General features: G+C 43.2%; 1 protein-coding gene across 1 annotated transcript in view; it reads left to right on the top strand.

The window, feature by feature from the left end:
- Positions 1 to 8,437: 8,437 nt before the first annotated feature.
- Positions 8,438 to 14,940, top strand: part of LOC128696730 (probable glutamate receptor) — a 29,799-nt gene continuing 23,296 nt past the window's right edge. The window contains exons 1-2 of the mRNA XM_070094399.1: positions 8,438 to 8,657; positions 13,255 to 13,439. Of these exons, the coding sequence (XP_069950500.1) occupies positions 8,495 to 8,657; positions 13,255 to 13,439 (348 nt within the window). The 5' untranslated portion in view covers positions 8,438 to 8,494. The remainder of the gene's footprint in view (positions 8,658 to 13,254; positions 13,440 to 14,940) is intronic.

Below are 14,940 nucleotides of genomic sequence, written 5' to 3'. Positions count from 1 at the left end.
TCTACCTTGAGGGCATTCCAGGGATCAACGCCCCCGCCACCCGATCCATGACCAGGCCTCCTGATGGATCACAGCCTGATGAACGAGGCTGTTATTGCTTAGCCGCACGCAGTTCAACGTACGAACCACAGCTCGGCTGATCTGGCACTGACTCTAGGTATCTGTCCAGCTCCCTCCTAAAGACAACCATGGGCCTACTGGTAATTCCCCTTATGGTAGCAACCCCTCCAATATCTTCCAGATGTAGATTATGATGTATCTTTCTCGCCTACGTTCTAAGGAGTACAGTTCTAAGGACTTCAAGCACTCCCAGCAATTTAGGTGCTGGACTGAGTATACCAGATGTGAGGGGTCTCTGTACACTTTCCACCTAGTAATTTCACCTGCCTTCAAGGTGAATATTAGAATACAGTAGGTGACGTGTACTTAGCTCTCTGAAGACCTGTTTGTGTGCTCTCTGTGAATCTGTACCAGGATGCCCTCTCTTGAGCAACTTTACCAGCAGCTGAGAGAAGAGCTCAGAGTTGCTAAGATGGAGATACGGCGATTAACGGAGGAGAACAAGAGGATTCGTAGTAATCCTTCTGTTGTGAGTCCCCAGGTTAAGAGGGGAGCTTGGTCAGTGGCCGGGCAACATGGAACCAAGCTGAAGATCAAGAAAACGGTTGGAGAGGCAGAAACAACGAGAAACCAGAAGACTACCGTGGAAACTTCCAACCCATTCTCGGTGCTACCTGACGAATGTGAGTGTTCTACTGGGAATGCCACAACGAGCACCAAAGAAGCATTGGCAGACGTGAGTAAGACATCCCTAGAAACCCCAACGAAGACCATCGAGAACGTCTTGACGAATTCTACAAGTGGTGTAATGCTACCTGGCGAATGTGAGTCGACTACTCGGAGCATCACGACGGACGACGCCAAGGAAGGTAAAAACATTGTTGTTGTTGGGGATAGCCAGATTAGGTACATGGATAGGGCATTCTGCTTGAAGGATAGGAGTAGGAGACAGAGAGTGTGTTTTCCTGGGGCTGGGATGAAGGATATTGTTAGCCGTCTGGATGACATCATGAGAGGTAATGGGAGCAATCCTATTATCTGTCTCAGTGCTGGAGGCAACGATGTTGGCAGACGTAGGAGTGAGGACCTGATTAGCAGGTATAGGTCAGCAATAGAGATAATTAGGAGGAAGGGTGGGAAACCTGTCATATGTGGCATTTTGCCAAGGAGAGGAGTTGGAAATGAATGGTTGTCCAGAGCAACTGGTGTCAATTGCTGGCTGGACAAATACTGTAAGGAAAATGCGGTAACATTCATTGACAACTGGGACCTCTTCTATGGCAGAAATGACATGTATGCCACGAACGAACGAACGAAAGTTCAGGTAAGATCCCAAATGGGATGAGCGGGGAAGACGGGACAGACGAAGAATAGTGCTGGAGAGGAGTGTTCTTAGTCGTAGAAATAGAGCCAGGGCTTAACCCAGTAGCAAAGGCGATCGTGGGACAGATATTGAAAAGAGAAATTCAGGTTCTTCTGTTGGGACTCCGGTGGGGTGAGCTGGGAGTAAGGGACATGCGACGTTTAGAGCTAGAGAGGAGTGCAGAACTGAGTCATGTCTTAACCCAAAAATGCTAAGGCGAACGTGGGTCAGAGAATGGTACCTGTCTTAGAAGGTACCTGTCAGCGGATCCAAGGTTATTTGTAAGTAGGGTTAGGAGCAGGATCATGCAAGGAGTAGAAAAGGTTGTGTTGGTTTGTGGGTCTGCGAATGTCTTCGTCAAGGAGAGAGGTTCAGTAGTCATGTCGTGTCTCAAGTTTGTCTATCTGTCTGTCACTGAGCCTCTTCCAGTACAGATTCAGCGCAGGGACGTCTAACTGGGCATGGAGAGACTCGCTTGTGGCGAAGTCCTCCCATCTGACATCAAGCACCCAGCGCAGCGCCTTGTTCTGGACACGCTGCAATTTAAGTAAGTTTGTTTTTGCTGCAAGAGAGAGGGCTAGAGGAGAGTAAGTTATCAGAGGACGTATTAGGGATTTGTAGAGGTGTAGTTTGGTGCGTTGAGAGGCATGTTTCAGCTTGTAGAGGCCCGCAAGGGCCTTACTAGCTATTGCATGCCTTGAGTGAATGTGTCCGTGTAAACGAAGAAGGTAGTCAAGATTAACGCCAAGGACAGTAACAGATTGTGTGATAGGGAAGTAAGTGCGGGTGTCAGCTGTTCTGAGTTCGACAGGTAATGGAGGATCACGTTTCCTGTAGTTAAAATACGTAATGCTGGATTTTGCTGCATTGGTTTTGATCCTCCATTTTTGTTCCCAGATGGCTATCCTGTCAACATCATTTTGTGTTTTGTGTGTGAGTGTATCTATATTGGCATGAGTGATAAGTTGTGTAATGTCGTCTGCATAGGCTAGTGTGATGGAATTGTGGTATACAGGTGTTGGAATGTCGTTAGTGTATAAAATGTAGAGGGTAGGGGAAAGGACAGATCCCTGGGGTACTCCAGCATTTAGTGTGAAGTAGTCAGAGTAACAGCCTTGGAATTTGATTCTCATGGTACGGCCGTCTAGGAAGTTGCAGAGGAGTTTACGAGTATTGAGAGGCAGGTTGAAGTTAGTGCAGAATTTGTACTTGAGCCCTTCGTGCCACACAGTGTCAAAAGCTTTTTCAACGTCTTTTGCAACCAGGGCTGTCCTGTTTCTTTGCTTTGTGTTTATGTGGATGTAGTTGAGAATGATGTTAATGGCATCCTGTGTGGATCTGTGTGTTCTGAAGCCAAACTGGCCATCTGAAAGTAGAGAATTATGTTCCAGGTATCTGCGAAGGCGATGATTAATGAGTTTTTCAAAGAGTTTTCCTAAAGTTTCGAGGAGGCTGATAGGGCGATAGTTTCTAGGGTCAGAGTGGTCTTTATTGGGTTTAGGAAGGAGGATAGCAGTAGCAGCTTTGAAGAGGGAAGGGAAGTATCCAGAGGCAAGGGAGGCATTGAGGAGGTTTGTGTAGGCAGTAATGATAGAGTCAGGAAGGTGTTTCAGGATAATATGGTTTAGGCCAGAGGCACCAGGAGCCTTTGGAGGAAGGTGTCTGAGGAGAGTTTTAATGTCTGTGTTGGTGAACATAAGAACATAATTCCTATTTTTAAAACAGGGGACAAGTCGTTACCGTCAAATTACCGCCCAATAAGCCTGACCTCAATTGTAGGCAAATTACTAGAGTCAATTATAGCTGAGATTATAAGAAGCCATCTCTATAAGAATAGCTTGATTAAGGATACTCAGCATGGATTCACAAGAGGCCGGTCTTGTCTAACTAATTTATTAACTTTCTTCAGTAAAGCTTTTGAGGCTGTTGACCACGATAAAGAATTTGATATTGTTTACTTAGATTTTAGTAAGGCATTTGATAGAGTTCCGCACCAAAGACTGTTGAAGAAAGTAGCAGCTCATGGCATTGGGGGAAGGGTGCTCTTGTGGATCGAATCATGGCTCACAGACAGGAAGCAGAGAGTGTCCATAAATGGGGTTAAATCCGAGTGGGGATCAGTAACAAGTGGCGTTCCACAGGGATCAGTCTTGGGCCCGTTGTTGTTTATAATATATATCAATGATCTTGATGAAGGAATTACTAGTGATATGAGCAAATTCGCCGATGACACGAAGATAGGTAGGATAATTGATTCAAACGTAGATGTTAGGGAACTTCAGGAGGATTTAGACAAACTCTACTCTTGGTCAGAAAAGTGGCAGATGCAGTTCAATGTAGATAAATGCAAGGTTCTGAAGCTCGGGAGTGTCCATAACCCTAGCACTTATAAGTTAAATAATGTAGAACTTAGGCAATATAAACACAAATGCAGTATAATGTGATCCTTTATTGACTACGTTTCGCCCACACAGTGGGCTTTTTCAAGTCACAAACAGAACTACCTGGGGTGAACGAACGAACGAACGAAAGTTCAGGTAAGATCCCAAATGGGATGAGCGGGGAAGACGGGACAGACGAAGAATAGTGCTGTGAACACTAACTCCAAGGCCGAGGGACTGATTACCTCATCTTTTGTATATAGTTCTACTGTCTTCCTATTATGTCCTAGAATCTGTATTGATAAAGCCACTGGATGGCGAAACGTCTACTACAATAAAGATATCCAGATGTTGCACATGTGTCTTAACTTTCATATTGTCGGTATTTTATACCTTTCTTTGCACAAGACAGCAATGCCTAAGCGTACGTAATAAGGCAAATAGATTACTGGGATTTATATCAAGAAGTGTAAGCAACAGAAGTCCAGAGGTCATACTGCAGCTTTATACATCATTAGTAAGGCCTCACCTAGATTATGCAGCCCAATTCTGGTGTCCATATTACAGAATGGACATAAATTCGTTAGAAAACATTCAGCGTAGGATGACTGAATTAATACATAGCATTAGAAATCTTCCTTATGAAGAAAGATTGAAGACTCTTAAGTTACATTCACTTGTTAGACGAAGAATGAGGGGAGACCTGATCGAAGTGTATAAGTGGAAGATAGGTATTAATAAAGGGGATATTAACAAGGTCTTGAGGATATCTCTCCAAGAGAGAACCCGCAGTAATGGATTTAAATTAGATAAGTTTAGATTTAGAAGGGACATAGGAAAGTATTGGTTTGGAAATAGGGTAGTTGATGAGTGGAACAGTCTACCTAGTTGGGTTATTGAGGCTAGGACTTTGGGTAGTTTCAAATTTAGGTTGGATAAGTACATGAGTGGGAAGGGTTGGATTTGAGTGGGACTTGCACATCGGAGCTTGTTTCTTGGGTGGCGTTGAAAATTGGGTTGGTCAAATGTTTGTTAGTGGGATGAATTGTAAAGGACCTGCCTAGTATGGGCCAACAGGCCTGCTGCAGTGTTCCTCCTTTCTTATGTTCTTATGTTCTTACTCCAGCCTAGAGATAACTAGAACCTTTAAAACAAGAGATGCCAGTGTGTGTCTGTGTGTGTCTGTGTGTATCTGTGTGTGTCTGTGTGTGTCTGTGTGTGTCTGTGTGTGTCTGTGTGTGTCTGTGTGTGTCTGTGTGTATTTGTGTGTGTTTGTGTGTGTGTCTGTCTGTCTCTTGGTCTCTTGACTTGTCTCAGCCTTTCCTTTTAATTTGCCACTTGCCAGCCTCACTCTGTGTTGGCCTCGTTAGTTCTGTCATACCATCCCTGTCACTCCTCTTTCTGACCACTCTCAGGTTCAAGACATACTTCCTGACATCCCTATGACTGACGTGCATTTATAAATTCCAATTGTGCCCTTGTGTATCTGTTTCCCATATCTTAATCAATCCCAGTCTACCCTATAAATTCTCCTGAGTATTTTGGATGTTGTCATGTCTCTCCAGCTTCTTTTGTCCTCTAATGTCGTCAGGGTCATTTTCATCAACCTCTTCTGGAACTAGCCACGTGTTTCTTCGGTTTCTTAAGGTGCTTCATCAGGCGTGGGAGCCATACTTCAAGATGGACCTGGTATAATATTTATAAATGTTGAGATTCCCGAAGACTACTACTTTTAGATTCGCAAAAGAATATTGGTTGCAAATGTTACTCTGTTGATGTGTGCATCTGGTGATATGCTTGGCACTGTGCTCACCCATAGATCTATCTCCTTAAATGAGGTTTTCGATCTCTGTCCTACGTACACACAACCTTACCCTATTCTTCACAACCTTGCATTTGCTGGGGTTGAATTCATTCATCTATCTTGCAGGTTGTCCAAATCCATCTGTAGCCTTTGTCCTCTTCCATTTTTATTCTCCTAATTAGATTTACATCAGCAAACAGGGAGACATCTGACGCAGTCCTTTGTTAACATAAACCAAAAACAGCACTGTCAGTAATAATGCTTATTTTTGTGAAACCCCGCTTGTTACTTTTCCCCATTTTGACATCTCTTTTAGGCCAATAACTCTCTCTTACAGCTAAGGTACTCCTTGAGACACCGGAGTATATTTCCTGTTATTCTTGCCCACACCTCAAGTTTTTGTCCCTGGCTCTTGTGAGATACAGCGTTAATGCCTTCCTGCATTCCATGAATATGGGATTCTCTGACCCCCCTCCCCCTCTCACTTTTATCTCACTGCTGCTGCCTTGTCACAGACCTACATCAGGTTTGTAAGGCAAGATTTACCATCTCTAAACCCGTGCTGGTTTCTATTGATGAAGCTACTTCTCTCTGTGTTCTACCACACCCCTATAATTACCTTCATTACCTTAAATGGTATGTGTGTTAGTGATACTGGTCAGTGATGCCGTGTGTGTGTGTTCTGATTGCAAGTTTTTGTGAGTGGGTAAATACGGAGAAGCCATTAAGCATTTCCTTCCACTTGAAACGTCATTGCATACCTTCTTCGTGTTATTAGTGTAAGAGCATGTGACACTGTAAGAGCCTCTAAGGTGGAAAAAAGACTGTTATATGAAGAGCCTTTTACTTAGCAAGAGTTGTGTTACGAGAGATTTTCCAGGCAGACGGGGTATTACAACAGACTCTTCAAAGGCCACGCGTGTGTCTTGTTAAACATTTAGTTTTTTATGTTAAAATGAGTGCTACATCAAACTAGTGTGAACAAAACATATGTTTGGAAATAATGGTAGTAAAACTAAATAATAATAATAATAATAATAATAATAATAATAATAATAATAATAATAATAATAATAATAATAATAAGCATAATGGGTAGCCTTTGCATTTAGTAATCATCATTATCCTGTAATCCCTATCATTGCATATTAATAGTGTTAGCTTTTACAAAGATGTTGCAGCTTCAGATAGCGGACTATTTGGCTCAGACATTGAAGCATCATCATCATTAATAGCATCCTCAGAGGTAGAGATGTGCCATGGAGCATCACATCTCAGCTGGACCAAGAGTTCCCAGTGAATTCTCAGGAGGCGGAGACGTACTCAGTAGCACCATATTTCGATATCTTCAAGACGCTGGTGAAGGGCTCTGATTCTAGGAATCGGAACTGCTGTCTCTCCTAGAATCAATTCTAATTGCCCCTCATTACCCAGGCGCTATGTCTCCTATGTCTGTTGTACTTCTCATGAATGACATACTACTACTACTACTACTAATAATAATAATAATTAATAATTTTCACCTCTCGAACTGACTAAGAGTATCTCCAGGATGGGGAGAGGGATACGTACACTGCAGTACCATCTCTCGACCAGAACAGATACCATCCTAGTGAAGTCCTCGACAGATGGGTTGCCAGACCAGGAGATTGGAGACAATTGTCGGCTTCGGAGACGATAATGGAAGCCTTCGAAAATCAGTGGCTCTTTATCATTTAAGATACACAGTTCAAGTTTTAAATACTATGAGCTTTTATCTGCTGCTTAACCTGTAATGTTTACTTTTTAGATCGTAATTTATTAGGTCGAAAGAAATTTGACTGGAAGGCCTGAAGTTACACTCAGTGAGACCAATGATCTCGTCTCGTCAGCTTCACACGCTGTTCCTAGTGTTAACAGGCTCTTCACTAGTTGTCCAGTCTCAATAGATTACCGACGAAAAGTCATACGAAATTTTACGACTCACTGCAGCGGTCGAAGGGTTGATAAACGAAAGTTTACCATTTAGATTAATTCTTATCGTCTCAACTCTCTCAAGAGAAAAGCATCACTCTTGCTATCCAATCCCTTCATAGATGTTCCAGATATTTCCTGACAAAGATAGAATCTGGCCGAGTCATCCATGTTTCAAATATAGTGGTAGGAATGAAATAGTGCAAAATCAACTAGGTGATGTAATACTTTTACCAAAGGTTGGACCCGCTGCCTTCTTTAGAGCGTTCTATTAATAATCGTATACCACTACTTACATGCTTACCGTCTGTTAGAAACTGTTTACTCCTACAAACAACAATGAGTAATTTCGGAGCATAGTGAATCGTTGCCACGATTATTTCATCGATAACTATCCTTTCTTGGAACCAGGTATGAAAGTTGAGCCCAGTAAACATTTCGAAAAAATGCCTTATTATGTTGACTTTTTAGGTAACATTGCTTTCCCATCTATGTACATAAGTAAGACACATGTGCAACAGTTAGGTATCTTTATTCCAAGTAAGACACATGTGCAACAGTTAGGTATCTTTATTCCAAGTAAGACACATGTGCAACAGTTAGGTATCTTTAATCCGAAACGTTTCGCGTACACAGTAGGCCTCTTCAGTAGAGTACAGAAGAGTTAGAAGAGGTAGAGATGTGAAGAGAATGTAATCAGTCCATCACCTTTGAAGACGTAGTTTTGAGGTGGTCAGTCCCTCAGCCTGGAGAAGAGTTCTGCTCCATAGTCTGAAACAATGTCTGAGGGACTGACCACAGGTAAACTCCAGGTAAACCTCAAAACTACGTTAATGAGAGTATATACCTGATAAGTCCTACCCCCGCAGCGTGGTATGATCAGACTCGTGGAAAGTTTACTACCTGAAAAGAACCCTAACAAAAAGTGACAGGATGAAGGTGGGAGGCGACTGGAGTATTCTTGTGGTATTCTTTGTGTTGCGGGCAGAGGGCAGCACCAATGGATTCCTTCAGTCACCGGAGGGCCAAAGGTTCTTCAGCGCCTACGTCAGAGCATTCGAAATCAGGCGCGTCAATGTCTTCCGTCCATCTGGCAGTAAGTAACTCGCTGCTCTAGGGAAGCTTCGAATCTCTCCTCTATAATGTTGCTCAATAATATTATTGATTATAATTAGGTATCCCATCAAAAAGGATGCCAATAGTAATTGTCAGATTTTTGCCTTCCTATAAATTTTGTTGGGGTGGTTTAGATGCCATAACTTGAGCATACCTTTTACAGTACTTAAGAGGAACGTTCGTAATAATGCTGGGCTATATAGGTGTCAAGTTGCATATTTTGTGAATCATTTTAGGATATTGGTTTCTGTGCATTAATTTTTCTAATTAAATTTCGAACTTTTGAGCAAAAGAATAGTGTAACGATGCAGTAGGTCTACTGGCCCGTGCTAGACAGGTCTAACTCACAGCCAACCATACCTACTAATGTTCCTGTCATATATATATATATATATATATATATATATATATATATATATATATATATATATATATATATATATATATATATATATATATATATATATATATATATATATATATATATATATATATATATATATATATATATATATATATATATATATATATATATATATATATATATATATATATATATATATATATATATATATATATATATATATATAATGCATATATATATATATATATATATATATATATATATATATATATATATATATATATATATATATATATATATATATATATATATATATATATATATATATAATATATATATATATATATTATATATATATATATATATATATATATAATGCATATATATATATATATATATATATATATATATATATATATATATATATATATATATATATATATATATATATATATATATATATATATATATATATATATATATATATATATATATATATATATATATATATATATATATATATATATATATATATATATATAAGGAGCTATAAAACTACAGAAGAGGCTTCACACCTGACCGACACTTCTAGCCGAGTACTGTCAATTAGATGTTCGACTCTTCAGATATATAAAAAAAAAGATTAGGGAAAAAGATAGGCCGATTTAAAGGTAAATTACGTAAAGTTATTTTTAGTGAAAACAAACTACCGAGATGCATCAGTGAAGAATCTTGGGTACCTTTATATATATACCATAAGCGGCCGCTGAGTGAACGTTAGTCACGTAATAACCCATAATGTCGAGAACTTATAAATCTGCAGAATATTATTATGTACAGTATGCATTACAGATATGCATTACAAATTACAGATACGGTTGAAATAGAGACAGTGACAATCTCGCTAAATTATAACGTAGGCAGGAGACGAGCAAACCTTACGGTAGGAACATGTCAGCGTCAAGTTATTGATTACCTCCGAGGTTCCTCGGCTTTCTTCTGTCATTACGCCATCCATATTTTGTATAATGACTGTTACACACACGTAACCCTATATTCATTATGTACGCACTTTCTGGGAACTCTGCCCTCTGAGGACAGCTTACGTTGTATGAGCAGCGGATATAATCTAGGTAATGTTGGGTTAACTTCCACCCTCCAACACTGACAACACCCAGCACCTTCATGACACACACCACCTTCATGACACACACCACCTTCATGACACACACCACCTTGACACCCACCGCCTTCATGACACACACCACCTTCATGACACCCACCACCTTCATGACACCCACCACCTTCATGACACCCACCACCTTCATGACACCCACCACCTTCATGACACCCACCACCTTCATGACACACACCACCTTCATGACACACACTACCTTCATGACACACACCACCTTCATGACACACACCACCCTGACACCCACCACCTTCATGACACACACCACCTTCATGACACCCACCACTTCATGACACACACACCACCTTCATGACACACACCACCTTCATGACACTCACCACCTTCATGACACTCACCACCTTCATGACACACACCACCTTCATGACACACACCACCTTGACACCCACCACCTTCATGACACCACCTTCATGACACGCACCACCTTCATGACACGCACCACCTTCATGACACACACTACCTTCATGACACACACCACCTTCATGACACACACCACCTTCATGACACACATCACCTTCATGACACACACCACCTTCATGACACACACCACCTTCATGACACACACCACCTTCATGACACACGCCACCTTCATGACACACACCACCTTCATGACACACGCCACCTTCATGATACCACCTTCATGACACCACCTTCATGACACACCACCTTCATGACACACACCACCTTCATGACACACCACCTTCATGACACACGCCACCTTCATGACACCACCTTCATGACACCACCTTCATGACACACACCACCTTCATGACACCACCTTCATGACACACACCACCTTCATGACACACATCACCTTCATGACACACACCACCTTCATGACACACACCACCTTCATGACACACACCACCTTCATGACACACACCACCTTCATGACACACACCACCTTCATGACACTCACCACCTTCATGACACTCACCACCTTCATGACACACATCACCTTCATGACACACACACCACCTTCATGACACACACCACCTTCATGACACACACCACCTTCATGACACACACCACCTTCATGACACACACCACCTTTATGACACACACCATTTTCATGACACACACCGCCTTCATGACACACACCATTTTCATGACACACACCACCTTCATGACACTCAGCACTTTCATGACACTCAGCACCTTCATGACACTCAGCACCTTCATGACACACCACCTTCATGACACACACCACCTTCATGACACACACCACCTTCATGACACACACCACCTTCATGACACACACCACCTTCATGACACTCAGAACCTTCATGACACTCAGCACCTTCATGACACTCAGCACCTTCATGACACTCAGCACCTTCATGACACTCAGCACCTTCATGACACACACCACCTTCATGACACACACCACCTTCATGACACTCACCACCTTCATGACACTCGCCATCTTCATGACACACACCACCTTCATGACACACACCACCTTCATGACACCCACCACCTTCATGACACCCACCACCTTCATGACACACACCACCTTCATGACACTCAGCACCTTCATGACACTCAGCACCTTCATGACACACACCACCTTCATGACACACACCACCTTCATGACACACACCACCTTCATGACACTCAGCACCTTCATGACACTCACCACCTTCATGACACACACCACCTTCATGACACACACCACCTTCATGACACACACCACCTTCATGACACCACCTTCATGACACACACTACCTTCATGACACTCAGCACCTTCATGACACCCACCACCTTCATGACACACACCACCTTCATGACACTCAGCACCTTCATGACACCCAGCACCTTCATGACACCCAGCACCTTCAAATCATGCCTAATTTTGATTTCTGTGTGATAACTAGATAAGGACTTCTGATCAGTTTCACACTTCAAACACTCGTGTTACCTGATCACTGATCAGGTATCATCATTTTCATAAGATGCTTTAGCCAACGAAAACTCGTTGTTTAAAAGAGGCACACTAAAATTATTTCACTAAAAAAATACAATACCATTAACGAAAATGCCAAACCAGTAACGAGCTGAACCTTTTTCTAAGTAGGATACATCAGAAAATACTTTTTCAAGTTGTATCACAGTAACTAAAATTAGTAATGAAATAAAATTGAGAAAAGATCATCTGTTTATCTCAGTAATTGCATGATATTTGAAGCCAGTTGAATGAAGCGTTCTCTAGTTATAAACGAAAACTTTGGGGAAGGTGAAAAGAATGTATTTGGGTATAGTACCGGCTTTACAAAAAAAAAAAAATATGGCTCATTAAACTCTTGTTAGCAAACCCAGGACAGGGCTGACCTATAGTGACTGTCTGAATTTGTCTTTCTTTCTATGAAGTTTTCGTTCATAACTTGACAACGCTTCAACCACTCGTCTTCAATTTTTTAATGATAGCGCAATGTAACTAGGGAAAGATTCATGCAACTATTGCTACATGCTGATTTGCTTTGGTCAATTTTATACACCCAAATTGATTATGGTTGCTGTGGAGTGTGCAGGTTAGGTTAGGTTAGGTAAGGTTCGTCAGGAAACAGGACAAATGTTTCCTGACGCGGGTCTTAGTCAGATGATGACCCGCCTTTGGAGCTTTTGGTCATCTGACCGAGGCCTTCCACTGGCTTACCGGTCCACCCCTTTAAAAATTATGGTCATTTATAACCATTGTTATATTTTTTTTGTCAATAACGTCAGAAAGCCACCTGGGATAGGCTTCAAGTTTTCAGTGCTGGTGTGTGCTACTTGAACAGGTCCTCTCACACCCCTACAGGATGTGAGAGGGGCCCTCTCACACCTTGCCCTCGCACAACCTGTCGTCGCACAACCTACCTCCACACCCTGCCCTCGCACAACTTTCTCCCATATCTTGTCTTCCCACAATATGTCCTCCACATTCTGTTCTCCCACAACCTGTTCCCTTTTCATAACCTCCAACATATCATTGATATAGATTATTCTTCCCTGTCGTAGCGGTGGGCGGAGATGCGGAGCCCGTGGGGGTTTTGCGGGTGCTGTGGGCGGGGCTGCCCCTGACGCTGAGTCTGCAACGGGTGCACAGTGGGCGGGAAGTGAGCGTATCTCTGGAGGCGTCTGACTCCACCGCCCTCAATGTGGTCTTCCTGCACACCCCCGAGGACCTGAGTCTCTTCCTGGAGGTGGGTCCTGCCGTGTGATGATGGTCAGTAGTTTTCCTGGAGGTGGGTCCTGCCTTATAATGATGGTCAGTACTTCCTGGAGGTGGATCCTGCCTTGTGATGATGATCAGTAGTCTTCCTGGAGGTGGGTCCTGCCGTGTGATGATGGTCAGTAGTCTTCCTGGAGGTGGGTCCTGCCTTGTGATGGTCAGTAGTCTTCCTGGAGGTGGGTCCTGCCTTATGATGATCAGTAGTCTTCCTGGAGGTGGGTCCTGCCTTGTGATGATGGTCAGTAGTCTTCCTGGAGGTGGGTCCTGCCTTGTGATGGTCAGTAGTCTTCCTGGAGGTGGGTCCTGCCTTGTGATGATGGTCAGTAGTCTTCCTGGAGGTGGGTCCTGCCATGTGATGATGGTCAGTAGTCTTTCTGGAGGTGGGTCCTGCCTTGTGATGATGGTCAGTAGTCTTCCTGGAGGTGGGTCCTGCCTTGTGATGATGGTCAGTAGTCTTCCTGGAGGTGGGTCCTGCCTTGTGATGATGGTCAGTAGTCTTCCTGGAGGTGGGTCCTGCCTTGTGATGATGGTCATTAGTCTTCCTGGAGGTGGGTCCTGCCTTGTGATGATGGTCAGTAGTCTTCCTGGAGGTGGGTCCTGCCTTGTGATGATGGTCAGTAGTCTTCCTGGAGGTGGGTCCTGCCTTATGATGATGGTCAGTAGTCTTCCTGGAGGTGGGCCCTGCCTTGTGATGATGGTCAGTAGTCTTCCTGGAGGTGGGTCCTGCCTTGTGATGATGGTCAGTAGTCTTCCTGGAGGTGGGTCCTGCCTTGTGATGATGGTCAGTAGTCTTCCTGGAGGTGGGTCCTGCCTTGTGATGATGGTCAGTAGTCTTCCTGGAGGTGGGTCCTGCCTTATGATGATGGTCAGTAGTCTTCCTGGAGGTGGGTCCTGCCTTGTGATGATGGTCAGTAGTCTTCCTGGAGGTGGGTCCTGCCTTGTGATGATGGTCAGTAGTCTTCCTGGAGGTGGGTCCTGCCTTGTGATGATGGTCAGTAGTCTTCCTGGTGGTGGGTCCTGCCTTGTGATGATGGTCAGTAGTCTTCCTGGAGGTGGGTCCTGCCTTGTGATGATGGTCAGTAGTCTTCCTGGAGGTGGGTCCTGCCTTGTGATGATGGTCAGTAGTCTTCCTGGAGGTGGGTCCTGCCTTGTGATGATGGTCAGTAGTCTTCCTGGAGGTGGGTCCTGCCTTGTGATGATGGTCAGTAGTCTTCCTGGAGGTGGGTCCTGCCTTGTGATGATGGTCAGTAGTCTTCCTGGAGGTGGGTCCTGCCTTGTGATGATGGTCAGTAGTCTTCCTGGAGGTGGGTCCTGCCTTGTGATGATGGTCAGTAGTCTTCCTGGAGGTGGGTCCTGCCTTGTGATGATGGTCAGTAGTCTTCCTGGAGGTGGGTCCTGCCTTGTGATGATGGTCAGTAGTCTTCCTGGAGGTGGGTCCTGCCTTGTGATGATGGTCAGTAGTCTTCCTGGAG

Source organism: Cherax quadricarinatus, chromosome 46, assembly GCF_038502225.1.
Source record: "Cherax quadricarinatus isolate ZL_2023a chromosome 46, ASM3850222v1, whole genome shotgun sequence".
In the NCBI taxonomy this organism is placed as follows: domain Eukaryota; kingdom Metazoa; phylum Arthropoda; class Malacostraca; order Decapoda; family Parastacidae; genus Cherax; species Cherax quadricarinatus.
The sequence above is the reverse complement of the archived record's forward strand: the minus strand, read 5'-3'. Positions and strand labels throughout refer to the sequence as shown.